The sequence below is a fragment of the Bubalus kerabau genome, chromosome 6, assembly GCF_029407905.1.
Source record: "Bubalus kerabau isolate K-KA32 ecotype Philippines breed swamp buffalo chromosome 6, PCC_UOA_SB_1v2, whole genome shotgun sequence".
Taxonomy (NCBI): domain Eukaryota; kingdom Metazoa; phylum Chordata; class Mammalia; order Artiodactyla; family Bovidae; genus Bubalus; species Bubalus kerabau.
Genome location: NC_073629.1, coordinates 98,142,837 through 98,170,532, shown reverse-complemented (window position 1 = coordinate 98,170,532; position 27,696 = coordinate 98,142,837). Strand labels below are relative to the sequence as shown.

Genomic DNA, 27,696 nt, shown 5'->3' with positions numbered 1-27,696 from the left:
GGGCTCAAAATAAGGACCCAAGTTCTGATACAAGTGGGGCTATTTATGGTACCAATGAGATAGAATATTTGACATTAGGACCATTCTAAAAAATACAAATTTATGAAAGTCAAGTTTATAAATAACTGTGTAATATGTGGCTTCCCTGGTAACTCAGTTGGTAAAGAATCCACCCGCAAGGCAGGAGACCCGGGTTGATTCCTGGGTTGGGAAGTCCCTTGGACAAGGGATAGCTACCCACTCTAGTATTCTTGGGCTTCCCTTGTGGCTCAGCTGGTAAAGAATCTGACTGCAATGTGGGAGACCTGGGTTCGATCCCTGGGTTGGGAAGATCCCCTGGAGAAGGGAAAGGCTACCCACTCTAGCATTCTGGCCTGGAGAATTCCATGGACTATTCATGTAATATGTAACATCTTTCTCTTGAGCAGGAAATACTCTTGAGTATCTTTCCTTTTTTCTTCGAAACTGTCAGCCTAGTGAGGGTGGGGACTATGTCTGTGTCATCTTGCCCACCTCCATTCCAACTTCGTATACTACAGACCCAAGTGCAGAGAAGGTTCAATATATCTATTAAATAAATGAGTAAATGAATAGATGAACAAATGCATGAACAAATACCCTGAAGGTTTGCAAACAAGGTCCAGATAATTACTTGAAGACATATATTGAAAAGTATTTAAGCACTTGTTACATGCCAGATACTCTCACGATAACCCAGTGAGGTGGGTAGAATTTATCCCCATTTAAAAAATGAGCAAATAAAATCCAAGAGAGATATGACCTTCAGAAGGTCATTTGACAACCAGTAAAATATAGAGCTGGGATTCAAACCCAGGTCTGACTGAACTCAGTGACCCTTGGCAATCCCTCCAGCCATCAAGGAGGTTATATGATCTATGAAAGAGATGCTAGGCTACTCCCTTGTCTGCTCTTCCTGTACTGCTCTCCTCCTCCTCTGCTCAATGGGAGAGATACAATGTTTCTGGAGGACATTATTTAAATGGCAAATAAACAGCTCCATCTTGTGAAGGACATCACACCTCATCCCTGTTACAACAATAGCAGCTGAAACGAGAGCGATGATTTTAATTCCCCTCCTTATGATTTCCTTTTCATCTCCTCTAAAGGGTAGAGAGGAAGGCAGTTTGGTGGCTCCAGATCAACCTCACCCTGAGCATGTGGGGCTGTGTGATCCTGGAAGGGTGGCGTGGACAAGTGGAGATATATAGGGCATGCACACAATTGTCCCCCAAATGCAGCAGTTTTTCAGCATTATCAATGAGCTGAATTGGATTAAGCATATTTGCACCAAAAGCAAAATAAATATTGCTTTATTTAATGGCACTAAAAGGTTGAGATTCAATTGCCCTTGGCCCGAGGCAACTTCCAGCTCTATTGATTGGCCAGTGTCAGAATGCCAGGCAATCTATCATCAACAGCTGCTGCAAAATGCTTAGCAGGTGGGCTGGGCCCTGCTGCAGTGGAAACAGAGGGTAATGGGCAGTGCTCTTTGTCCCAAACACACACACAAGGGGCAATTATATCAATCCACTCCCCATCACCACCACTGAGATGTTTAAAGCATTTCCTTCATGTTCCTTCTTATGTGATCACAACAGGGATGTGGCCCAGGCTGTGGAGGCAGAGAGGAGGATAGATAATCACGTAGGTTCCAACTCAGAAGAATTTGGGTTTGAGTCCCAGATCTACCACTGAGTCGTTTTAAGATCTTGGACAAATTCATGCTTTGCTCAGAGATCTAAAAGCACTGGGAGGGCAGAGCTAAGTCAATTTCATTTGCCATTGAGTCTTCAGCGTTAGCCCAGTGTCAGGTACATAGCCAACTCACAGTAATGTGAAGAAATGGAAATAAACAGAAAGGTTAAGTAATTTGCCCTTAGCCCAGCAAGGAAAAGGGACAGAGACAGGACTTGAACCTGGTGTGCCCAGCTCTAAAGCCTATATTCTTAACTATCACTCTAGTCTCTTGTGGCAGCCCTGGGAGTCTGTTCAGTGCCTGACAGAGGGACTCATATGAGCTGAGGGGTGGATGAAATACCCTTAGCTTTTAAATGGAGAAACTGGGCCTCAAGCAGGACCTAGCATGAAAGGTACCTTTACGCAAACGGCCAAACTGCCCGTCATTCCTGGTTGACAACTTAGAAACACGTACCCATCTGGGTGGGCACTTGCTCTGGCCAGATGGGAGCAGAGTTGCAGCCCACCTTGGCCCCTGGACCAGGAGCCTGTGTGCAGTGCACAAACTACATGTCTGTGGGAGGTGGCCCTGGGTGTGCCCAAGGTTCGCAGCAGAGCCAGAATGAGCACTTGGGGTCTGACCTCTATGGGTCAGCAAGGTCTTGACCCTGTCGTGGTGGTCCTTCTGGCAAGGTGGTAGGACTGGGGAAGGGAGCACTGAGACCACACCTGGGAAAAGGGTCATCTCTAACCCTAGACTCTCTGGTGCCCCTTCTCCCAGAGCTTATTCCTAGTGGACAAGGAGAAGTATTGGAGCACCCTTTCCCTCCCTGTGGAGAGCATGTGCTCTGGGATTCAGCCCCCTCCTTCTAGGCTCCTGCTGGACCTGGGGGGATTTCCACACTGAAACTGAAAGCAATTCTGAGAGCCAGTCACCAGTCAGAAGGATCTAAGGTTTCATAAAACCCAATTTCCATATTTCAAAGATGGGAAAACTAATGCCAAGGTCACACAGCTATGTAAGGGTAGAGTTGAAAGTCAATTCCAGAACTGATGGATTATTTTTCTCTCTATAAAGAACACTGACAAAGAGTAGAGAACCATTTTAAAGGCTCAAGAGGGCACATTGTCTAAAGACCCTTGAGGCTTGTTGTTTAGTCACTAAGTTGAGTCTGACTCTTTGTAACTCCATGGACTGTAGCCCACCAGCTCCTCTGTCCATAGGATTTTCCAGGCAAGAATACTGGAGTAGATTGCCATTTACTTCTTCAGGGGATCTTCCCAACCCAGGGACGAAACCCACATCTCCTACATTGGCAGGCAGGTTCTTTACCACTGAGCCACCTGGGAAAAACCCCAGCCCTTGGGGCCAGGAATTAGCTATTTCCATTTCTTTACTGAAAAGAGGCAGAGGAAGAACTGGAGGGAAGAAAAGTTCTTTAGCTCTTCACAGATCTGGAAACTGCCAAGACCCTTGCCCACCTGGTCTGAGCCTGAGAAGTGGCTTTGGTTGCAAATGTGGACTCCAGAGCCATGTTGCCTGAGTAAGATTCTGGTGTGGCCACGGATCAGCTGGTGGTTTAACCTCTCTGGGCCTCAGACTTGATCAGCAAAATATGGATTCTGCCTGCCTCAGAGGGTTTTTTAAAGGATTGAATGGGATCAGTAATGTAAACGCTGGGCATACTGCCTTGTTTGAGATAAGCGCTACATACATGTTAGCTGGTCTTATGGTTTCATTCTTGGTGTGACACTCAGGATCCTCCACAAACCAGTCCCTACTTATTCCTCCAGCTTCTTGCATCATGTCCCCCAGTCTCTACACACAAGCCTTGCACATTATATGTCTTACGAGCTCGTTACAAAATGCACCCCCTTCTGCATGCTGGTATAAAACCTCCAAGTAGCTAGGCTTGTCAGCTTCCACCTGCCCCCTTAGCCTTTGTTAAGTGTGTGAACCTACACAGTAGGTTCAAGGGATTCACAAGAGTCTTCTCCAGCACCACAGTTCAAAAGAAACAATTCCTTAGCACTCAGTCTTCTTTATGGTCCTACTCTCACATCCGTACATGACTACTGGAAAAAACCATAGCTTTGACTAGATAGACCTTTGTTGGCAAAGTGATATCTCTGCTTTTTAATATACTGTCTAGGTTTGTCATAACTTTACTTCCAAGAAGAAAGCATCTTTTAATTGTGGATGGTGGGGAAGTTGAATTTTGGGGTGAAGTATAAGAAGGCCAATTTTAGCCACAGATACAAGCTATGGCTTCCAAATCCTGCTTCTATCAATAGTAAAGCTAACATTTTGACCTCTATCTTTCTGATCCCTGTATCTACTCCTACATGGGTGGTAGTAGGCTGAGAGCGGGAGCAGAAGCATGATGAGTTATCACCCCTACATCTCCAGAGGGGATAATCATTAAAAATTATTAGAATAGGGTCTGACAACTTGTAAAATTCCATTCATGCTTATATTATTATAATCACTGTTGTTACTTAACAGTATTATTCTTTTGGTTGAGAATGTGTTGCCGATCTCTCTATCTGGCTAACACCCACTCATCCCTCAAGATCCAGCTCACCAGCACCTGCTCCCTGAGGGCAAGCATGGGCCAAGCCCACCGCAGGTCCCCAGTTGATGCTTGGGACAAAGTACTTGCTGAGTGAGCATTTGAGCATGGGGCAAGGGAGATAATCAGGGACAGGGAAGCCTGGCATGCTACAATCCAGGGGGTCACAAAGAATCCACTGAGCCACTGAACATCAACAAGGGAGACAGTGGGAGGTGAGGCTGAGGAAGAGCTTCCTGAATGCTGTGCCCACCTTGAAGACAAGGTTGACGAGTATAGGTTCCTTCTGACGGTATATAGGGCGCCCCCAAAGGATTGCACATGGAACTGATGCTATTCCATCAGTGGTTTCGGAACTAAGACTGGGACCCATGAAGTTCTTGATTCCATCACAATGTTTTGCTCCTCCGGACTCCCCAGCCCCTAATTCTGGGTAACTGTCCCACAGAGGCCTGTCTTCACTGTAGAATCAATTATTAAAATCAACTCACTATCAACTCTAACTTTGAAAGGCTACTTGAAGGGAGAGAGATGGGGAGCAATCTCCACAGACATCTAGCCATCTGGCCTTTTCTGTGGAACCTGGCTGGGAAGCTCATTTGAATAATTGGTTTTGGCGGTGTGCACTCGTGGGTTAGACACCTGATTATGCTGCCAGCCCCTGTGTCCTTTCAGCCTCTGTAGAAACATCACTCAGGTTATATAAAATGGGAGAGAGTTCTGGGAGGTAAGGCTTGGTCTGGCCCCTGTGTCACTTGCGCTTCATCTTGAAAAACTATGTGACTCACATACTGTGTGACCTTGAGCAAGTTACTTAGCCTCTCTGTGGCTTGGTTTCCTCTTTGCTCAAAGGAGCAGTGTGATTTCTGCCCAGTCTATGCTTTCTTGTAAGGTTCTCAGAGAAGGAAGGGTGGGAGGGTGGTTGGAGTGTGGGGCTTGTGACTTAGCAGGGATGCAAGTGGAACGATTGAGGTTGACAAGAGGTCAATGTCAGATAGCGATAGGCAAGTAGGCTGTACCAGGAGAAGTATGTCCCCAGAACTAGGCTTGTGATGATTCCTTCCTTCTCCTGTGCCGCTAGCTAGCTCTATGAACTTAAGGGAGTTACCTAATCTACCTATGCCTCAGTCTCCTCATCTGTAAAATGAGAATAACAATAGAGTTAAGAATTAAATAAAACAATACATGCAAAATACCTAGAATAAGACCAGATCCAGGAGGTTCAATAGTCTATTTATCATCACCATTATCATGGTCATCAGCACCACCATCATCACCATCATCATCATCAACACTCATCATTATAACTTTTCCATCCTGGACACCACGTCTCAAATATAGACCATGACGAACATCTGGAGCATGTTCAGAAGACAGCAGGAAGGACTGGGAGAGGACTGGATTTCAGCTCACATATGGAAAGTCATAAAGCTCTGGGGGTGTTCAGCCTGGAGAACGGGAGCTGACAGTGGTTGGAGTGAGTGAGGAGTTGGGGAGGTGTGGGGGCACACAATCCTCAAACAGCTGAAACGCTACCACGTAGAAGATGGGTCGAACCTGACTAATCCTTCAGGGGCAGAATGCAGAAATGATGGCTGACAGGTTTAGTGTGGATATGCTGCTGCTGCTAAGTCGCTTCAGTCGTGTCCGACTCTGTGCGACCCTAGACGGCAGCCCACCAGGCCCCGCCGTCCCTGGGATTCTCCAGCAAGAACACTGGAGTGGGTTGCCATTTCCTTCTCCATTAGCGTGGATATAAACAGCCTCTAATAGTCAGAGCTGGCATTAGTGTGCTGCTTCTTAAGGTTCCCCTGCCCTAGGTGGGGCCATGGACAAGCTATCTCTGAGGCCCCATCCCACTCCAAGGCTGACGAGGCTGAGAGAGGCAGCAAGCTGGCGGGGGGGCGGGCATGTGGCCTGTGTAGGGAAGGAGGCATAGTGAGAAGGGGCTGGCAGATACCAATTGGTGAGGCAACTTGCAGTGGATCTTTGTGCTCACTTCCAGTTGATGAAAAACGCACAGTTTTATGCTTGTCGAAGAACAAATAGAATACTGACGCATATTTTTTACATAGCTAATTTTGTTTTCCGTTCTATTTTGGACAGTTAGGAATGTTTCCTTCTTTGGCTATTGAGGTGAGTGGGGTTGGTCGGTTACAGCGTCTGTGCATGCGTGTGTATGTGTCCCTATGTGTGTATTTATATGTGTGTTATGTTTGTATTTGTAAGTGTGTGTATGTGTGTGCTGGAAATACCTCCCCTGGTGTTTTACCCTCTGCCATATGTAATGATGATTGCTGTAAAAATTTCTCCTTATATCCCTTCTATGTCTGGTGGACTGTATACATTCTTCAAAAACCTTCCCTCATCACCCCTAGTCAGAAGGAATCACTCCCTGAGTTCACAACACAGTGTAGCCATGGACTAATTTGTAGCAGGCTAGGCCTGGCCAGCTTGGATTCATAAACCTGATCTGACCCTTCCTGCTAGGGGACCCAGGGCAAGTTCTTTGGTATCTCTGGGCCTCAATTTGCTTCTCTAATTAAAAAGGGGCCATAATACTACCTCCACCTCAGGGTTGTTTTGAGTGTTAGCAGGGATGATATATATAATGTGTGGTTAGTAGGCAGTTAGACACTAGCTCTGATGATGTCCAGGCTTCCACAGCATGACACACACCCTTCTAGTACAAATACTGGGCCTCTTATTGCCAAAGGCTGCCTCTGATCTCCATCTGCTTCCCTAAGGCGCAGCACAGGGCTTGACACTCAGCAGGCCCTCAACAAACCTTAGTTAAATTGGATTTACTGCGCTGGAGCATTCTTTGCTACGTAAAGCTCACCAGGGCCAACAGACAGAATGTGTTGCAAGTCTGCGGGTTGTAGCAGCATCCATTTCCACTGCGGGGTCTGCAGCGCCGTGCGGTAAAGCTGAATCATTTCTGCACCACCCGTGGAGGACTGTTCCTCTCCCCCATCTCCAGACTCTCAAGAAGCACTGAGGCTTCCCAAAGATGAGAAATTTCACAGCATCCTGATATCTTTTGCGTAACTGCGTATTTTATGATGACTAATAGGCAATTACTATGGTAATATTGCAATTCAGCATGTGTGAGGTTTGGGAAATGAGAAATTATGGGTAACTACGTTGGGCTCATTTCTATGGTAACAAAAAGTAATTGTCATTAAATATCAGTTATACGAAGGCTGTACCTGGTAATTATAGATTTTTATGCCCAGAAACATAAATAAAACCAATAAATTTATTCAAAGGTCTACGACTGTTTACTTACACGTGACTCTATGGAATACACAATGACAAGCACCTAATTAAGAAATGCAAACCTAATGCAGAGATTCATATTGTCATGTAGAGATGGAGAGTCTGTTTCTCAGCTGCAAGGAAAATTGCACATCACCCAGGCCCAGTGGGGTACAGGTAGGGATGGAGGGTGTCTCCCCTGCAAGGGAAGTGATGGGGAGGAGGAGGTGGCGGAGAGAGAGAATAAGGCTGCCCTGTGTGGGGATGGCCGACCCACTGCAGGACGGTGAGAGCCACCAACAACCATAGACCTCCTCAGCCCGTTCCCCTGGACACCAAAGGCCTGCCCACCTCTGCCTCGTAACTCTTGTCTCTATAAGCACCTGAAGTCACAGTGTTGATCCCCCCATCCTTCCAGGCCTGAGATCCCCCCCTAAACCTCTCCAAAGATGCTCAAACTGCATTGATAAGTTATACCACTATTTTTACATTGTGATAAAATGCACATAACATAAAATGTACCATTTTAATCATTTTTAAGTGTATTCAGTGGTATTAAGTATGTTTACAATGTTGTGCAACCATCACCACCAGCTATCTCCAAACCTTTTCCTCTCGTAAAACTGAAACTCTATATCCATTAAACAATAACTCTCCTCCCCCAGCTCCACCAGCCAGCCCTTGGAAATCACCATTCTACTTTCTGTCTCTATGATTTTGACTACGCTTAAGTACTTCATATTAGTGGAATCATAAAATATCTGTCTTTTTGTGTCTGGCTTATTTCGCTCAGCGTAACGTCCCCCAGGTTCATCTGTGCTGTAGCTGTACCATTCTTGACAGAGCCTATCTCCAGCGCCTCTGCTAAATGATGAGAAGTATCTGCACTTCATTTTCCTCTTCCAAGAAGGCAGAGGGGAACTGAAGCCAGGGAGAGACAGGTCTTGCCCCAGGATGAGAAGGCTCAGGAGAGTAGGGAAAGCTAGTCCGCTAGTTCTCTGCTTCTGCCTCCAGCTTGCAGGACACTGGCAGTGTCTGGAAGTGTAGGGAGCCCTGAACACACCAAGGGACCTTAAACACAGCTCTTCACCTCTGCAGACTTGGTTTCCCCTTTGCTCAAATGGATATAATAAAAACTGACTTTCCTTTCTCAAACAGCTGTGGTAATGATCCAAGGTGGTTTCTAAGTGTAATGCCCTGTACAAGAACTAAGTGTGGCTCTGAACCCAAAGTTCCCTAAATCATTAGAGCAGCTCATTATAGTGTTTATGTCACAACAGCATAAGGTCAAAACAACCAGGGTTAGGAGGCTGAGTTGCTGAAAGTAAAGGGTTGGGAGCTGAGGGCATCTGGTGATGATTGCGCTACCTGTGAACACAGCCCCAGGCAAGAATACTGGAGCGGGTAGCCATTTCCTTCTCCAGGGGATCTTCCCAACCCAGAGACCAAATCCATATCTCCTGCACTGCAGGCAGATTTTTAAGTGTCGGAGGCATTAAGGAAGCCCCTGTGCCATTTCCTAGTTACTAAGCACTGCTCTGGAGTTTATTGACTCATTTGGATAATTATATATCAAAGGCTGGTTCTGTCCTGGGAACTGTGCCAGGCTTTGGGGATAAAGTCCTGACTTCAGGGAGCTTACGGTCTAGAGGTGGAGACAGTCATTCAATAGACAAGCACATGATTACAAACTGGGGCAAGGGCTCTGAAACGATAGTTCAGGGTGCTCTGAAACAGCGTAATGGGAAACCTAATTTATATTGGAGAATCTACGCAGGCCTTTCTCTGTGTGTGTGTGTGTGTGTGTATTAGTCGCTCAGTCATGTCTGACTCTTTCTGACCCCATGGACTATAGCCTGCCAGGCTCCTCTGTCCATGGAATTCTCCAGGCAAGAATGTTGGAGTGGGCTGCCATTCCCTTCTCCAGGGGATCTTTTTGACCCAGGGATTGAACTCATATCTGCCGCATTGTAGGCAGGTTCTTTATCTTCTGAGCCACTAGGGAAGCCTGGCCTTTCTGTGAAGTGGCATTAAATCTCAGACCTAAACTGAAGAAAATAGCCAGTTTTATTGGAGTGTAGTAAGTGAGACAGAGACAGCAAAGACAGGGCTTCCCTGGTGACTCAGTGGTAAAGAATCCACCTGTCAATGCAGGAGGCAGGGGTTTGATCTCTGGGTCAGGAAGATCCTCTGGAGAAGGAAATGGCAAACCACTCCAGTATTCTTGCTTGGGAAATCCCACAGACAGAGGAGCCTTGTGGGCTGTAGTCCATGGGATTTCAAGAGAGTCAGACACAACTTAGGAGCTAAACAACAAAAGTGAGACAGATAGTATAGTTGGCCTGTGTTTTTATTAGACACCATAATACGGTTGTTATCTCCTGTTACACCAGCTCCTGTTATAGAGGGCTGCCAGAGAGTGTACGGTGGCTGCTATAACCCTGGTTCTCTCTGCTCCTCCCGTAATCCAGAGTCTGGGAGAACACATAGGAGTCTAGTAAGTAAACACTGCTGCTCTTCTACATAAAGTACATCATCTATCATGGGACAGGTGTCATCATCGGCCATTAAATGCTAGAGTGCACCTTGTCTATTTTACTACAAATACCATGGTATTGGTACTTGTATTATTAAAATAGGGCTTTCTTGGTAGCTTAACTGGTAAAGAATCCACCTGCAATATAGCAGAGCCTGGTTCGATCCCTGGATTGGGAAGATGCCCTGGAGAAGGGAACGGCTACCCACTCCAGTATTCTGGCCTAGAGAATTCCATGGATTGTATACTCCATGGGGTCACAAAGAATCAGACAGCTTTGCATGATCAAAGCTGGGAAATTGGACTCCTCTTTCTAGATTCGATTACATGGTTCTTGAGCATAGGAGAAGAAAAAGAGAAGGAAAAAGAGGAGGAGGGGTGGGGGCAGAAGAGGCACCTGGAGGGCATGGAGTAGATTTTTATTGTTTGCAAGCATAGAAAGCCTCACAAAGATCCTTCTTCACAGAGTTGCTGCTAGCATTAAATGAGACAAGTGTGTGAGCGCCTGACATGGCACTGGGGGATGAGCAAGCAGAATTCTTGGACTGGCATGCTCCAGGTGTTTTATAATCCCCAACCCCCCCTGGGGACAGGGTGGTGGTGGAGCAGGTGAGGGGTGGTGGGGAAAGGGATTTCTTTGGGAAACACTGAACACTGTATTCCCCACTTGGGATTCCTGTTTACTAGCGTATTCAAAATGGAAAAATCTTAGTGTAGAAGAGAGTTTTTAACTTTGCCTAACTGTATGTTTCCCAAATTTACTTGAACTCTAAATCCATTCTCCCCCTATAATGCCTGGGCAAGTCCCACCAAACCATGGGACACTGTGCTGTGGTCTGTAGGGTAGCTCTGTGAGGGGCTGGCCTACAGAACCTCTAAGGTACCTTGAAACTCTCCATTTGTAGGCTTGATTATTATTTTTCACATCCCCCAAATATTTAATGGTGAATTTTCATGATTGATAGGCTTTTTGTTGCTACTTAGAGCTGTTTTAGCATGAGGATTAATGCCTGTGGTTATAGATTTTCTTCAACTCTTGTAATGAGAATCACATACTCTCATTGGGAGAAGGCTGAGATTTTAAACTTCAGTACAGAACCATTTCTGAGGGGTGGAATTCTTTTATCCTGAAAGGCCCAATTCACAAAACCTGGACAGCTTGGGGACATATAGGAAGCAGTTACTGCCCCAGCACCACCCCCAATGGTCATCTGAAGCCCAGAAAGAGGAGGCATTTTGGCCAAGGTCAAAGACCTCTTTCTAACTGGTCATCCCCAGACAGCATATGATGACATAAATAAGTATGTGGAATGGACAGTACTGACCTCTCTCTGACCATGGCTGCTCTTGTAATTAACCAGAAATGTTAACATCAATCAAATGGTCTTTCCACCACCATTATCGCCAACATTGCATTCTGTCCAGGAAAGGTGGAAAGGCACTGCTCCCAGGCCTGCAGCAGCCATAAAACCTGCCAGTGCTAATGAACCATGACTTGAGCCAATTAAGAGGAAGCAAAACCGTCTTTAATTAAGGCATCATGCCTCCCGTGGGTTCTGTCTAACTCATACCCAGGGGTACTAGGAAGCCTCTGTGGACCCAACTGCCACACTCTGGGAAAGCATTAAACCAGCTCTGTTTCAAAAGGACCTGATGGGATGTCAGGAAACGTGGGTTCTGGTCTGAGCTCTGCCACTGACCTTGGGCAAGTCCCATTTGATCTCTGAACCTCCGTGCCTTCATCAGGAAAGTCATCTCTTTTTTTTTTTTTGTATCCACCAAACTCTTTTTGAGCATCTACTACATGCTGACCCTTGATGATAGGCACTGGGGAACACAAGGACCATTAAGGCTCAGTGCTTCCCCTCTGGTGGTTTTAGGACCTTGGGGTCCTTGCAATGGGGTAAGACATTCAATAGGCAGGCCTGTGGGAGCTCAGAGAAGGGAATGGCCAGTTCTTTTTGGGGGGTTGGGGGATGTTTTTCAGAAGAAGATGTACAAACTGAGTTGCAAGGAAGGATTAGTGAGATGAGGGGTCTTCCCTGGTAGTTCAGAGAGTAAAGAATCTGCCTGCAGTGCAGGAGACCTGAGTTCGATCCCTGAGTTGGGACGATCTGGAGAAGGGAATGGCTATCCACTCCAGTAGTCTTGCCTGGAGAATTCCATGAACAGAGAAGCCTGATGGGCTACTGTCCATGGGGTCACAAGGAGTCGGATACCACTGAGCAACTAACACAAAATCACACAAAGTGACATGAGGACGAGACTAGGAAGCCCTGGACAGAGGGCCTTTATGGACCAACAGGACCTGTGTAAGGAACCAGGCCTTCCTTAGAGTGGCCAGAGCAACGATTCTAAGACTAGAAGGTGGGGGGGGTGAGGCAACAGGTCACACAGAGTCTTACATCAAAGCTGGGGCGCTTGAATGTTACCTTGGGAATTCTAGGACCAATCAGCTCTCACACTGTATAATTTGGGTGATGAAGTTAGTCAATGATTTACTGGTTGTGTGACTTTGGCCAGTCTGTTGCCTCAAAGGTGAAATAAGGCTAATAACACACTCTCTCTCAGAGGATTCAATGTTCTCTCAGCAGATGGTTCCCCGGGCAGTGGAATTTTCAGCTGTAAATTATGGGGCTAAGCCAGGAGAAAGAGCTCAAGATGTAAAGTGCATGAATGAGTGTGGGGCCGGCCAGTATGCTCACACCAAAGAGAAATGCTGCCCACATGATGCAGGCTGCTGCTCTCCTTCATTAATAATCTCCAAGAAGAAATCCAGAAACAAAATGGTAACTGTCATCACCACCATATGCTCAAAAGCACATTCATTGCCACTGTTTCTTTGTGAGCACTGATGCTCACAAGTGCCCTGCCAGGTAAGTAATTATTATCTTAATTACGCTAGAGAAACTGCAATGCATCAGAGAGGGAAAGTGGATTCCCCAAGGTTACACAGGAAGTAGGCACCAAAACTGATACTAGGTCTCCTGGTTCCTAATCCAGAAAACTGCCCAGGAAACTCCAGCAAGTGACCTCACAGGACTGGGCATGAACTAGCCAAGGCCAGCTCATCACATCCTCAGGAGCTGGGGTGAAACTTCTGATGAAATCATAGGTAGTCTGAAAATTGCTCCTCAAAAACATAGCCCCTTTTTCTTCTTGCTTTCACACCACCATCCAAGCATTCTCCCCCATCCCTCACCTGTAATTGCCCAGGTAGACACCATCAGGGTTGAGCATGGGTGCAATCTTGAAGACCAGGTGTTCCCGTAGGACACGAGCAATAGGGTGCTGGCTTATGAGGAAGTCAATGATCCCTGGGAAAAAAAGAAGCATCTGGGTTAGTGTCAACATATTTCAGGAAGGAGGGAGCACCTTTCCTCAGCTGGGAAAAACAGTGAGAGATCAATAGGTGATTTGGGGGCCTATGTTGTTAGCCACTGTGGGTACATGGCTATGAATTAGGTATTGCCCAGTGAATTTTACAAATAATATCTCTGTTTCCAGGAGACAGATCAAGATATAATATTGAAGTTCAAGGCCTGGAGGACAGCATGTCCTGCTCAAGAGCACAGGAAGGGCCTCCAGGAAAAGACAGCATGTGAGCTATGCCTTGGAGTCTTGACAGACAGAGATGGGGAGAGGCAGGATAACTCTGAACAATAAAAGCAGAGTTGCTCCCTAATGGGTCCACTACTAGCTAAAGGCTGACATTAGTTTGGATGATTGTGGGGCTGAGGACCTTAAGAGGTCTCAGTCCTCATGAGGCTGATGAGTACACCGGGAAACAGAGAGAAGTCACAAAAAGACAGGGAGGTTTTGTCAATACCCCCAACTCTACTCCTTTCCCCACTTAAAGGGTCCCCTGTTTCCAGACTCCAGTGCTGGCTGCCTTCTGGGATTCTCACTAGGACAAACACCACCTTGCCTCCTGGTCACCAGATTTAGGACTGTCTCCTCCATGACTCTTTTCCTATAGTCAGGCAGTCCCTGAGTCTCTTCTCTGAAACTAGCAAATCTGCCCCTCATCTCCATCCCCCTGCCTCTCTTCTGTTCTAGGCCACCATCACATCTAGCCTGGATGAGAGCAACCAGAGCTGGCCTAGGTGACAGCAAAAACCTCTAGAAGGTGCCCTTATCACTACAGCCAGAGGGATTGTCCTGAAGCCCAAACCTGACCCTGTCACCACCTTTGTTGATGTCCTGGCCATGGCCTGCACACATCTATAGGGGATGAGGTAAGAAAACAAGAACTGAGTCTTTGCCTCGACCCTCTCCATGTTTCTACTTATTCCTCGGAGACCTGAAAAAAATAGACAAAATGGAACTCTGGCATTCCTTGAGATGCCTGCTATGCTGGAAAGTGACAGGAGAGCACACAACCCTTCCAAAAGCACAGAAGGAGAACTGAGAGAGCTCTTCCCCTGCTGGAGAGAGCAGAAAATGTATCAAGGAGAAAGAAGCTTTGAGCTGGGCCCTGAAAGGTATGTAGGTTTTGACAGCCAGACAGAAGGAAGCAGTGGGGTAACTAAGAACAATTCATGTGCCCAGTGGCGGGCACTTAGCTCTTGGAATGATAAGTCACTCTGTGGCACGGTCCAGAGCTGCTGTGACCAGGGAGGGATATCTTGGGCTGAGAATCCATTGGCAGCCGAGAGCCAGTTGGACATCATTTACTGCATGGCTGACGCGGCGGTAGACCAGATGCCCTAATTTATTTGTTGGTTTTCATATGAAAGCTGTGGTTTGCCAGTAAATAGGCAGGGTAATGATGCCAAGCACCCTTGTTAGGGGCTAATAATTGCTTAATCTGTCCACTAATTGACCCCAGCTCCCGGGGCAGCCCTCCATCAAGGAGCCAGACAGTGCTCAGGGCCTGGCCATGCTGCCTCAGAGAATGGCTTCTGGAAATGGAGCAGCTCACTGTAAGCCATCCTCCTTCACAGATGAGCAGATTAATTGTGCTGCCGATTAGGCAGCTAATAAGAGGACGAGAGGAAACAAACCCAGACCGGAGGCTGCAGCCACCCAGAGTGAGTGTGGGGCAAGGAAAGCCGAAGTTTTAGACTCATCTCTTGGCTAAAGGTCAGACTCAGTTCAACAGGAATCTTTCCCATTGAGGAGGAAATTGGGAGATCTTTCACTTTTATTTTGTGTGGGGAGGGGTTGGTAAGTGAAGAGGAAAATGAGGAGAAATGTCAGAGCAAGAGTGGAGAGGAAATGCCATCCCCCAGTACGGGCCACAAGTATGGAATGGACCAAGGAAGCAAAGTGTGCAGACTTGGAGGTCTGCATGGACTCCTCACTGGTTGTTAGCTTTCTCTGACCAGTTTCCTCATCCTGATATAGAGGTAACGATCTGGAAGAATTCTGTGGGACTGACTTAGAACTCCTGCATTTTGACTGCTGGTCCCAGCACCTGAGCATTGGAATGTGCTCTCATAAAGTCACTTAGATCAAAGGTTGAAACACAGTGGGGGTAATAAAAATCAGAATGCAGCCTAGAACTAGGTGTTGTGGTCTGTGAAGCTAACTGACTGTGGGATCTGGGAACAAGGATACTGAACTGGAGAAGCCAACAAACCAGGAGTCAGAGAACCTGGGTTCTAGTTTTGGCTCATCTTTAAACTTAGATGAAAGAACACAATAATTCCCAAGGATGCCTCCCACAATGACAGGTTATGATTCCACCTACTTCATTCCTTTCCCTCAAAGTACCAGAATCCTCATCTGTCAAATGAGGAGACTACACTTCCTCCTTCTGGGAGACATAATCCACCCCCAGAAGATCAGTCTCTGCCCCTTCAGTAAACAAGTTTGCAGATCCTTCATCAGGAAGGTGGAAGAAAGCAGGACTGGGGGCTAGACAGGGTGGAGGAAGAGAAGGAAAAGTGGCAGAGTTTGGAAATGGTAGCTGGGTAGCCGACCTCACTGCCCTGTGCCGACCTCACGTGGCCATGATGACCTGCATCAAACAAACCACAACTAAAGGTTCAATATTGCTATTTCTCCTGCTGTACAGAGCCAGGCATGCAGCAGATGCCCAATAAATGCCCACTGGTAGATTAGCCCCAGAAATTCATTTGACCTGGACAAAGTAGAGTGTTAGTTGAGCTGATAATTACTCATTCTATAAACATTCACAGGGTCAGGTCCATGTCAGGAGTAGCTTGTCATTCCAAGATGTGTAATAGGTTCCTGCTCAGAGGGGTGCATGGGGGGAGAGCAGCTCCTACCAACAAAGGCTCTCATGGGAACAGCACAAGGAGCCCTAGGAACCCCGGGGTCTCCCGACCAAGCCTGGGAGTCAAGAAGGGATTGTGGAAACTTAAAGAATGAGTAGAGTGAACCAGATGAAAGAGGTGCCAGGAGATGGTGTTCCAGACAGGGGAAGTCTTACACAGAGATTAGTAGGCGAGACAGAAGACAACCTGTTTCTTAAGAGAGTTCTTCAGTTCCAGGAGGCATAGCTTCATGACTAAAGGCACAGACATTGAAACTGGACTAAATCTGTGGCCTTAACCTCCCTGTTTCTCAGTTTCCTCATCAATTAAGAAGACTAGTATTATAAGGATCTGAGTTGGTTAATGTGAGCAAAGTATCCAGCACATAGGAAGTGTGTTGTTTACTCAATTGCTCTTATTTGGTTTGGCTGAAGGTGTGGGGTGGGAAGATGTTAAGAGAGAAGCAGGAGAGGTAAATAGGGGCTTGCTGGTCCTGCTGAAGAATATGACCAGCTCAGGAGAGCCATTGCCAAGGTCAGGGTCAGATCTGGCCTTTGGAGATAGTTTCCCCTGGCTGCAGCCTGAAATGCGGTTTGGAGGGAAGTAATAATAATAATGGATGGATGTCCTGAAGGTGGAAAAGGCAGTAGTAGGGGCACGAACCTAGCAGAGAGCCAGCAAAGATAAAGAGGCTTGCACACAGGAACCAGGGTCTGGCATGCTGGTGACCTGCAGGGGCTCTGCACTGACCAAGACCCAGAGAGTCACAAGGATGCCCCTGATGGAGGGTAAGCATTGCGGGTAGATGATGACACTGATGAGAAGACTACTTGTCTACCACCCCCAGGAGCAGCAGAAGTCTTGGCTTAAACCATACAACCTTGGGGAAAGGTGACACCAAGATTACAGAGACTAAGTTTCTGGCCCCTGGCAGAATGGGGCCTTGAAATGGAAACTGAGTTCAGTTTTAGAAATGTAAGGAAAATTGTAGTTTCAGTACCTCTGAGTGTGGGGGACTGAGGCTTGCATCTGCTGTGCAAATCTATCTTCTGTCCAGGCTGTGAGCTCCAGGAGGGCAAGGACACAGCTCTAGCTCTTGGCCAGGATTTTGTCAGTGCCCAGCTCAGCACTGGGGAAGGCAAATGGTCAATAGATACGTGTGAAATGAATGAATAAAGATGGACCCGGGAACTTCCTGGTTGTCCAATGGCTAGGAATCCATGCTTTCACTGCTGAGGGCACAAGCTGAATCCCTGGTCAGGGAATTAAGATCCCACAAGCCGTGTGGTGCAGTCACAAAGAAAAAGAGATGGTCCAGTGACAGGTACTCCTATGTTCAGTAGCTGGATTGATTCCATTTTTCAGACAGGGAAACCAAGTTGGGGTGGTGACATCATTTGCTGAGTGTCTCCCAGGGGCCTGACTGGGATTCAGTCCAGTTCTACTGGTTTCAAAGTGGTACCATTGCCATGAAATCAAGATGGGACGAGCCAGGAGTCTATTTGCATGGGATTTACAAATTATTTGGATATATGCCTGCATGATTTTTCTCTAGAGAGTTCTGTGTAAGGTATTGCTGCTCTCTCTGCTAAGAGGAAGGATACAGAGTGGGAAGAGCCCACTCTGCTTGAAGCAGGACATTTGGGGTCGGGTTGGGGGGTGTCTCTGCTGGGCTGAGTGTGGGTCATGTGACAGGAGTCCTCTAGGCTCTACTCTGACTGCCCGTAGCTGAGCCCAAGGACCCGGATTATGGAATCCCAGGAAGGCTGGCCCCGAAGAGCCTGACATTCACAGAGTCTAAGTTCTAACCCTCCCTTCTCCAACTCTGCCCATTTCACATACGAAAAGACAAGCTTTGGAAAGCAAAAGGCCCCGTGACAACCCCTTCCTGGGTCTAGTTTCCTGCATATATGAGGCTGTATGGGAGAGAGGTGGGAGGAGGAGATGAAGAAGAGGTGCGGGATAGAGGAGGGAGGAAAATGATGAGAGAGAGGAGGGAGAAAGAGGCAAAGGTCACCACTTCACTGTGGGCAGTCTTAGCTTGTGCTTGGTCCTGGTGTCCTGATGGTTGTGTGTGTGAGAGAGAGAGTGTGTGTGTGTATTGTATGAGCATGTGTATTGGTGTCCTGGTGGTTGTGAGTGTGTGTGTGCACACACATGCGTGTTCTCCCCATCCTTTGCCTGGCCCACAGGACACCCCTGAGGAGTGAGCTTCCAAGGGAGGGCCTGGTGGGCCCCTTGGCAGCTGGAGGGGGGCTCCATAAATCCTCACAGCAGGCCCTGGAGGACCAGGTTGGTGCCATTTTATAGGCAGAGAAACAGGCTCTGAGAGTTAAGGACTTGTTGGGGGTCCCAGTGAGGGGATGAGAGTGATGGGACTCTGACTCAGGTGTCCTGGTGGCTCAAGTCTGAAACCTCAGCTGTGCCCACTGCCCAGCCACCTCCAGAGGTAGGTGTACCTCTCCATGGCAGCCTTTCACACAGGTGGGCTTAAGGATTCATTTACAAAGGGCCTGGAGTGGACAAGTGCTCTGCAGATGGGACTTTTCAGTGAGCGATGTCCCATCAACTCCAGGAAGCTTCAGGACAAGAACACTCCCTGGACCTGAGATCAAGTCCAGGCCAAACTTCTAACTTGCAGCCGGGTCTCCCAGCAGGTAAATGGAAGGGGTGAACTAATGGCTCTTTTGGGGAAGGAGCCGAGGAAGGAAGGCAGCACACGGGGTACAGGAGTCACACACCTGGGTTTGGGTTCCCAGTGAGGATTAGAGGAAGCACTCTGGGCACCTGGAAGACACCCCATCATTGCTGCCTCCCTCTCTATAAATAGTACTTACTCAGCGCTGACTGCACACCAAGCACCATCTTACATGTTTTATGGACACGAACTCATTTCATCTCCACAACAACCCTCTGAGGCAGAATTCCTATTATTATTTCCCTTTAGAGAAAAAGGGACTGAGACCCGGAGAGGTTGTGGAACATCCCCAAGGTCACCCTGTACGGAGTGGGAGGGCTGAGGTTTGGTTCCAGGCAGCGAGGCTCCAGAGACCCAGCTCACACACATGCTGCTACAGGACCATGCAGAGGTGGCCTTGACCTCTCACATGGGAGCTCCAGAGGGAGGACAGTTCAGCTGCCCGGAGGCCAAGGGTGGGGGTTTGGGGAAGCAGCCGTCCCCCCACCAAGCAGAGCCTTGAGAAAGTCACAGCCCTGCCCCCTAAATGCCACCCATGTCGAGCTCTGCCGCAACAGGACTTCACTCTGCTCCCAGCAGCAGGCGCAGCAGCAGCTCGGCTGCGAGAACCGAGGTCCCAGCCAGATGGGGATGACCAGACCTCACATGTCTGTCCTCTGCTCAAGGTCACGGAGCCGGTTAATAGGGAAAAAGAGTTAACAGAACCAAAGGTTCTCATCCTCTCAGGCCTTAGATTATATCGCCCTCCCCAGAACAAGGAAGGCTGGGGAGGGGTCCAGCTGAGACCTGGGTCTGGGGAAGAGAGCTTGAGCTGCACCCCGTGTGGCTGTAGTCTAGGGTGTCCCCAGGGGGCTGGGAGACCTTCGGGGAAGACCCTGTCTCCGTTCCTCACTGGCGAAGTGGGGAAACGCTGCCTGTGTTCAGCTGTCTCAGGAAGGATGAACTGTGTGTCTCAAGGGAAAGTTACAGAGATGGGGACAGAGGAAGACCAGGATCTGGGAGACAGGCCCCAGGGCCACATCCACCATGGATTAGCTGTGTGGTCCTGGGCACGCCACCTCACCCCCTGAGCCTGCGCAGCCTCACCCGCACATGTACATTGGATGCTGTGGGGCAGCCTGAGCACTGAGTTCTTCCAGGTGAGAAGCTTGGCCTTCTAGTGCTTCCCACCCCTGAGAGGGTAAAGGCTTGGGAGACCCAACTTCAAAGCTCTTCCTGCACTTTACTGACTGTGTGAACTGGAGGTTCCTCTTTCTGAACTCAGATTTAGTATCCTAAGCCAAGACAGAGTTTGCTCCTCAAACAGTCCCATGAGGTGAATAAGACAATGCCCATTTCACAAATGCAGAAAATGGCACTCTAAGATCCAGCCCTGGGCCTTAGAAAGCTCAGGTTTAGAGGGAGAACAAAAAAATGCAAAACAAACATGTAACAAACTGGGGCAAAAAAGATGACCACTGAGCAACTCACAATGCAGAGCCAAGGCAGAGGGTTGAAGGGTCAGGGTCAGGGGGCCCAGTTCAGTTCAGTCGCTCTGTCGTGTCTGACTCTTTGCGACCCCATGGGCTTCAGCATGCCAGGATTCCCTGTCCTTCACCATCTCCCAGAGCTTGTTCAAACTCATGTCCATTGAGTTGGTGATGCCATCTAACCATCTCATCCTCTGTCTTCCCCTTCTCCTCCTGCCTTAAATCTTTCCAGCATCAGGGTCTTTTCTAGTGAGTCAGTTCTTTGCATCAGAACACAGCCAAAGTATTGGAGTTTCAGCTTCAGCATCAGTCTTTCCAATGAATATTCAGGATTGATTTCCTTTGGGATGGACTGGTTGGATCTCCTTGCTGTCCAAGGGACACTCTAAAGTCTTCTCCAACACCACAGTTCAAAAGCATCAATTCTTTGGAACTCAGCTTTCTTTATGGTCCAACTCTCACATCCATACACGACTACTGGAAAAACCATAGCTTTGACTAGATGGACCTTTGTTGGCAAAGTAATGTCTCTGCTTTTCAATATGCTATCTAGATTGGTTATAGCTTTTCTTCCAAGGAGCAAGCGTCTTTCAATTTCATGGCTGCAGTCACCATCTTCAGTGATTTTGGAGTCCAAGAAAATAAAATCTGTCACTGTTTCCACTTTTCCCCTATCTATTTACCATGAAGTGATGGGATCGGATGCTATGATCTTCGGGTTTTGAATGTTGAGCTTTAAGGCAGCTTTTTCACTCTCTTGCACTTTCATCAAAAGGTTCTTTAGTTCCTCTTTGCTTTCTGCCATAAAGGTGGTGACATCTGCATACCTAAGGTTATTCATATTTCTCCCAGCAATATGGATTCCGGCTTATGCTTCATCCAGCCCAGCATTTTGCATGATGTTCTCTGCAAAGAAGTTAAATAATCAGAGTGACAATATACAGCCTTGACATACTCCTTTCCCAATTTGGAATCGGTGTGTTATTCCATGTTTGGTTCTAACTATTGCTTCTTGACCTGCATACAGATTTCTCAGGAGGCAGATAAGGTGGTCTGGTATTCCCATCTCTTGAAGAATTTTCCACAGTTTATTATTATCCACACAGTCAAAGGCTTTGGTGTAGTGAATAAAGCAGAAGTAGATGTTTTTCAGGAATTCTCTTGCTTTTTCTATGATCCAATGGATGCTGGCAATTTGATCTCAGGTTTATTTGCCTTTTCTAAATCCAGTTTGAACATCTGGAAATTCTTGATTCATGTACTGTTTAAGGCTGACTTGGAGGATTTTGAGCAGCTAGCATGTGAGATGAGTGCAATTGTGCAGCAGTTTGAACATCCTTTGGCCCGGAGAAGGTACTTGAAATGAACCTTGGGAGAGGAGGGGGTGTTTGCCAGGTGGCAAGGAGTAGGCACAAGACTTTCTAGGCAGAGGAGCAGCAGATGCAGAAGCCCAGTGGTGGGAAGAAGAGAGTTCTTCCAGGGATTAGGTTGTGTGTGGGACTGGCATATAGTGAGATGTGGCAAGAGCCAGGTCATGGAGAATTGTCAATGTCATGCTGAGGAGTTTGGAGGTGACCTTGAGAAGGTGGTGGAAGGCATTCAAAATCTCTGCCAAAGACTAAAGAGCTGGTTGAAAAGCTGCAGTACAGCTTGAGGCCATTGATAAACTCAGCACCACTCAGCCTCCTCTTGGGGGAAGGCAGGGTTAAGGGGGAGAGCACCTGAGAACTACAGACTTCTCTGTGCTTGAGGCCTCATCTGTGAAAAGGATGGTGATCCTGACCTCTGTCTGCTGCCCACAGAGGGGGCAGGTATGGGAGCTTGGGTTGCCGGGATAAAGTATCAATAATAAGGCTACTGTCTTTTCACAAACAAGGACAAAATAGTTGCATCTGATCAGCTGGGGGACTAGGGCTGCTGCCAAGATTAGTAACGGACAGATGGCTGCCAGTAAAGGAGGTGGTACAATCCGGATTGCCCTGGGAGAGGTTATTGCAAGGACAGGGGAAGAAGGAAGCTGGAAGTGAGATGCCAAGGAGGCAGCCAAGGTGGCTGACTGGGGGATCCAGAACCCCTAGCCAAGCCTCTGAGCTTCTTATCTTTGGGTGATCACTCCCTCCCTCTGAAGCGCAGGCTTCTTGTCTGAAACAAAGAGGGAGGCAGCAGTGCCTGACCACAGCCCTGTAAGAACTTGAGCTGGGAAAAGAAGACCCTATGTGTTTGCAGAGTGCCTTACAGTTTACCAAGCAGATTACCTGCCTCCTCTTCTCAGATCCCCATGAGGAACGGGTGACATCTGTTGAGGGTCTGCTGCATGCCAGTCACAGGACTGGGAGTCTGTTTACATTCATCTCATGCCAGCTTCATAACAGCCATTGCAGATAGGTATTGGTATATTGGGCTGCCCAAAATGTTCATTTGACTTTTTCCATGAGATATAATGAAAAACCCAAATGAACTTTTGGGCCAATCCATTATTATTATTTACACTTGAGGAAACTGAACTGCTAGGAAGTGGCAGAGCCAGTATTTGACCCCAAGACTGTCTGATGGCAAATAGCCATTATTTCCAGAGCAGCTTGCTGTCTCACCTCCATTGGTTTTATCATATCCTTTTGACCTCATGGTCATTTTGAGACAAAAACGAGATAAATTACTTAACTTCCCCCAAATTCTGTTTTTTCATATGTAAAAATACAGCTAATATTAGTTTCTCTGACATAGAAAACTTAATATAATCACATAAATCCAAAATATTAGGTTAAATCAACAAAATAACATAAAATATGGAAAGTGCTTAGAATAGTGCTTGGCCAAGCTTCCCTGTCCTTCATCATCTCCTCGAGTTTGCTCAGATTCATGCCCATTGAGTTGGTGATGCCATCCAACCATCTTATCCTCTGTTGCCCACTTCTCCTGCCCTCAATCTTTCCCAGCATCAGAGTCTTTTCCAATGACTTTTTGTATCAGGTGGCCAAAATATTGGAGCTTCAGTTTCAGCTTCAGTCCCTCTGATGAATATTCAGGGTTGGTTTCCTTTAGGATTGATGGGTTTGATCTCCTTGCAGTCCAAGGGACTCTCTAAAGTCTTCTTCAACACCACAGTTCAAAAGCATCAATTCTTTGGCACTCAGCTTTCTTTATGGTCCAACTCTCACATCCATACATTACTACTGGAAAAACCATACCTTTGACTATATGGACCTTTGTTGGCAAACTGATGTCTCTGCTTTTTAATATGCTATCTAGGTTTCTCATAGCTTTTCTTCCAAGGAACAAGTGTCTTTTAATTTTGTGACTGCAGTCACCATCTGCAGTGATTTTGGAGTCCAAGAAAATAAAATCTGTCACTGTTTCTATTTTTTCCCTATCTATTTGCCATGAAATGATGGAACCTGATGCCATGATTTTATTTTTTTGAATGTTGAGTTTTAAACCGGCTTCTTCACTCTCCTCTTTCACCCTCATCAAGAGGCTCTTTAGTTCTTCTTTACTTATTGCCATTAGAGGGGTATCATTTACATATCTGAGGTTGTTCATATTTATATTGCTACTAATTGATACACACACACACACACATATATATATATACACACATGCATGTATATATACTGCTGGCTAAATATATATTTTATATGTTAACTACTAAATAATAAAAGTTCAATCTTAAAAAGATATATTTGAGAAGAGAAATTACCTCTGGTTGTCTGATATGAAGCATACATTCCTGTTCATGATCAGTATTTCAAAAGTCGTTAAGTGACTGATTGAATGAACAAGTAAGTAGATAATTTTCAATTCTTACTTCCCCAGTCTACCACACTTTTGTCAATATACACATTGACCTGGGACCAGATTTTGTTTTTTTTCTTTTTTCTTTCTGGTGGTAATAGTGGGTGGGAGGAGGCCAGATTTTTTATTTTTGTAAACTACTGGAGACTAGTGACAGAGAAGGCTATGGCACCCCACTCCAGTACTTTTGCCTGGAAAATCCCATGGACAGAGAAGCCTGGTAGGCTGCAGTCCATGGGGTCGCTAGGAGTCAGACACGACTGAGCGACTTCACTTTCACTTTTCACTTTCCTGCATTGGAGAAGGAAATGGCAACCCACTCCAGTGTTGTTGCCTGGAGAATCCCAGGGATGGGGGAGCCTGGTGGGCTGCCATCTATGGGATCGCACAGAGTCGGACACGACTGAAGTGACTTAGCAGCAGCAGCAGGAAACTAGTGAAACCAAGCTAGGAAGTGCAAACAACTCTATGACTCATCCTCAGTGTTGCAAATACAGGAGAACTATATTGAGCCCTTCCTATTCATTTGCACATCCACCCATCTGTCTGTTCATTCATCCATTCTTCCATGCGTACATGTAGTCCATAAACATCTAGTGGAACAACTACTAATGGGGATCGGGTGTAGCCTCTTGAGAAGTGAAGTAAACTGTCACCCAAGATAAGGACTCTGCATGTGGCCACATGGTCCCAGAGGCCAGCAGTGCCCCAGCTGGACACGGAGGGAGGCACAGTACGCTCATGAGGTCTTGCAACTTACCTTGACACACGAATGAAGAGGGTGTTTCCCCTGGGTGGACTCGTCCTGTGATGAATACCACCTTCTGCTCTGCCCCCTCCCGAAGGTTGTCTGGAAGGTAAAGTGGAAGAAGGTTGCTAAGGAGGAGGGGAAATTTCAGAGGGGAGTTGTTATGTGGGGCAAAGGCGGAGGAAAACGGTTCTCTCCATTTCTCTCTTAAATCATTGGGTTTGCTCAACCTCTAAGGCCTAGCCATTGCTGATAAATTATTGTATTACGTCCCTTGTTACCCAATATTAAAAACCACATTCCTGTTCTTTTGTGCAGTTGACCATATTAGTAGCACAATCATCTAAAGAAGTCATATGAGCAAAATCAAATCCCAGATGCACTGACTGTGAAACTAGGCAAGTTATGTATCCTGAGATGCAGTGTGCTGCTCCATACATGCGGATAATAAGACTTTCTTCATAGGGTTGTTGTCATAATTAAACAGGCTTACATATTGCTGCTGCCGCTGAGTCACTTCAGTCGTGTCTGACTCTGTGTGATCCATAGACAGCAGCCCACCAGGCTCCCCTGTCCTTGGGATTCTCTAGGCAAGAACACTGGAGTGGGTTGCCATTTCCTTCTCCAACGCATGAAAGTGAAAAGTGAAAGGGAAGTCGCTCAGTCGTGTCTGACTGTTAACGACCCCATGGACTGCAGCCCACCAGGCTCCTCCGTCCATGGGATTTTCCAGGCAGGAGTAGGGTGCCATTGCCTTCTCCAACATATTGCTGAGTGCACAGTAAAAATTCAGTAAATGATGGAGTAAAGAAGGTAGCTATTTACATTAGTAATAACAGCTGCCATTTAATTAGCAACTGGTGCCAGGCAGGTTGTATACATTATTTATTATCCTTACAGAAACATGACAATCAATATTCCTTTTATTGGGGCAGAAACTGAGGCTCAGACAGCTTATATAATTTGTTCAAGTTCTACCTACACAGCTACATAGAGTAGATCTGAGATTAGAATCCAATTCTGTTTGGCCTTGATGAAGTAAGAGGGCCCAGATTTCTCTTTCATCTTATACAACTAGAAGTTTGTACAAGATACACAAAACAACTGTTTTCAGACATTGAACAAGAGTCAGCGCAAGACTCATTCCCGAGGAAAGGGAAACCAGTGAGGTGCACCTATGACTGTCCCAGCTGTTTGCCTGGAGGCCCACCCCAGGCCAAAGGGCAGACAGGCATGTCCTGACAAAGCAGGGGCATCTCACTCAGGAAGTCAGGGAGTCTGAAACAGGTAGTAGTTGTGGGAAAACTGTACATTTCAGAGGAAAGGGAGTTCTGTAGACAAAAATTCCAGAAATCCATAAAGAGCTCCTCATGAGTCTTTGCTGGGTCCCAAGATGTACATAAATGAGGTGAATCTCTGTGGCAACGATATCATGAAAAAATGGTCAGGGAGTGGTGAACTGCACATTCTCAGGGTTCACAGAAGGGTGGGAGCCATCTGAAATCCCACCTTCGAAGTAAAAGTCTGCATTAATCATTCAGGGCATTCAGAACCCAGAAGGGGCCACACCTTAGTGGTGTGGCTAAACCACTCTAGACTCACTCTAACAAAATTTTAAAGTAAATCTCAAAAGGATCAAACTGAACAAAATGGCTTGACCGTCTGCTATATAAAGTCCAACTCTCTTTAAAGGAAGACAACTAAATAGAGATATTCAACAATGCATAATTCACAATATCCAGAAATAAAAATTATTAGAGATATAAATAAGTATTTAGAAAATTATGGGCCAAAATCAGAGTCCAAGCTCTTGCTGACTCTACAGAAGTGTCAACTGTGTAATAACATTTAGCTATTGCACGTGTGTGCTCAGTTGCTTCATTCGTGTCCGACTCTTTGCAACCTTTATGGACTGTAGCCCGCCAGGCTCTTTTGTCCATGGGATTCTCTAAGCAAGAATACTGGAGTGGGTTGCCATGCCCTCCTCCAGGGGATCTTCGTGACCCATGGATCAAACCCAAGTCTCTTATGTCTCCTGCATTGGCAGAATGGTTCTTTACCACTAGTGCCACCTGGCAAACACAACAATATTATTAGACAAAAGCAGTAGCCAAGAGTGACATTCCCAGAAAGGAGGCTCAGGAAGAGGGTACTTAGACACAGGCAGATGAAGGGCTGATTGACACAGAACAATGAACCAAAGGAAATAGAGAAATGAACACTGAATGGAGTTGGATTAAAAGATCCCATCTAGGTTAGAGGATAATCTGGAGGGAGAGGGGAGGTAGAGATCACCAACAGGCTTTATTCTTCTGCAATGCTAGGGGCAGGTTATTTTGAATGTGGTTCATGATCCCAACAGTTGATGTACCAAGTCAGAGACTAAAACTTAAAAAACAAAACAAAACAAGACTAACCCTATTAAGCCTGGATCTGAAGGCTTAGGACTTGCTTGGTCTATTGGATGGCCAGAATTGATGTCTCTGCTTCCCTATTGCTGCTGCTAACTGCTGCTAAGTCGCTTCAGTTGTGTCTGACTCTGTGCGACCCCATAGAGGGCAGCCTGTCCCTGGATTCTCCAGGCAAGAATACTGGAGTGGGTTGCCATTTCCTTCTCCAGTGCATGAAAGTGAAAAGTGAAAGTGAAGTCACTCAGTTGTGTCTGACTCCTAGCGACCCCATGGACTGCAGCCTACC

At 46.7% G+C, this 27,696-nt stretch overlaps 1 protein-coding gene across 1 annotated transcript in view; it reads right to left on the bottom strand.

The window, feature by feature from the left end:
• The window catches only part of AGBL4 (AGBL carboxypeptidase 4), a 1,384,238-nt gene that overhangs the window by 109,544 nt on the left and 1,246,998 nt on the right, over positions 1-27,696 (bottom strand). The window contains exons 7-8 of the mRNA XM_055587120.1: positions 25,012-25,101; positions 13,271-13,385 (exon numbers count right to left, since the gene is read on the bottom strand). Coding sequence (XP_055443095.1) covers positions 13,271-13,385; positions 25,012-25,101 — 205 coding nt within the window. The remainder of the gene's footprint in view (positions 1-13,270; positions 13,386-25,011; positions 25,102-27,696) is intronic.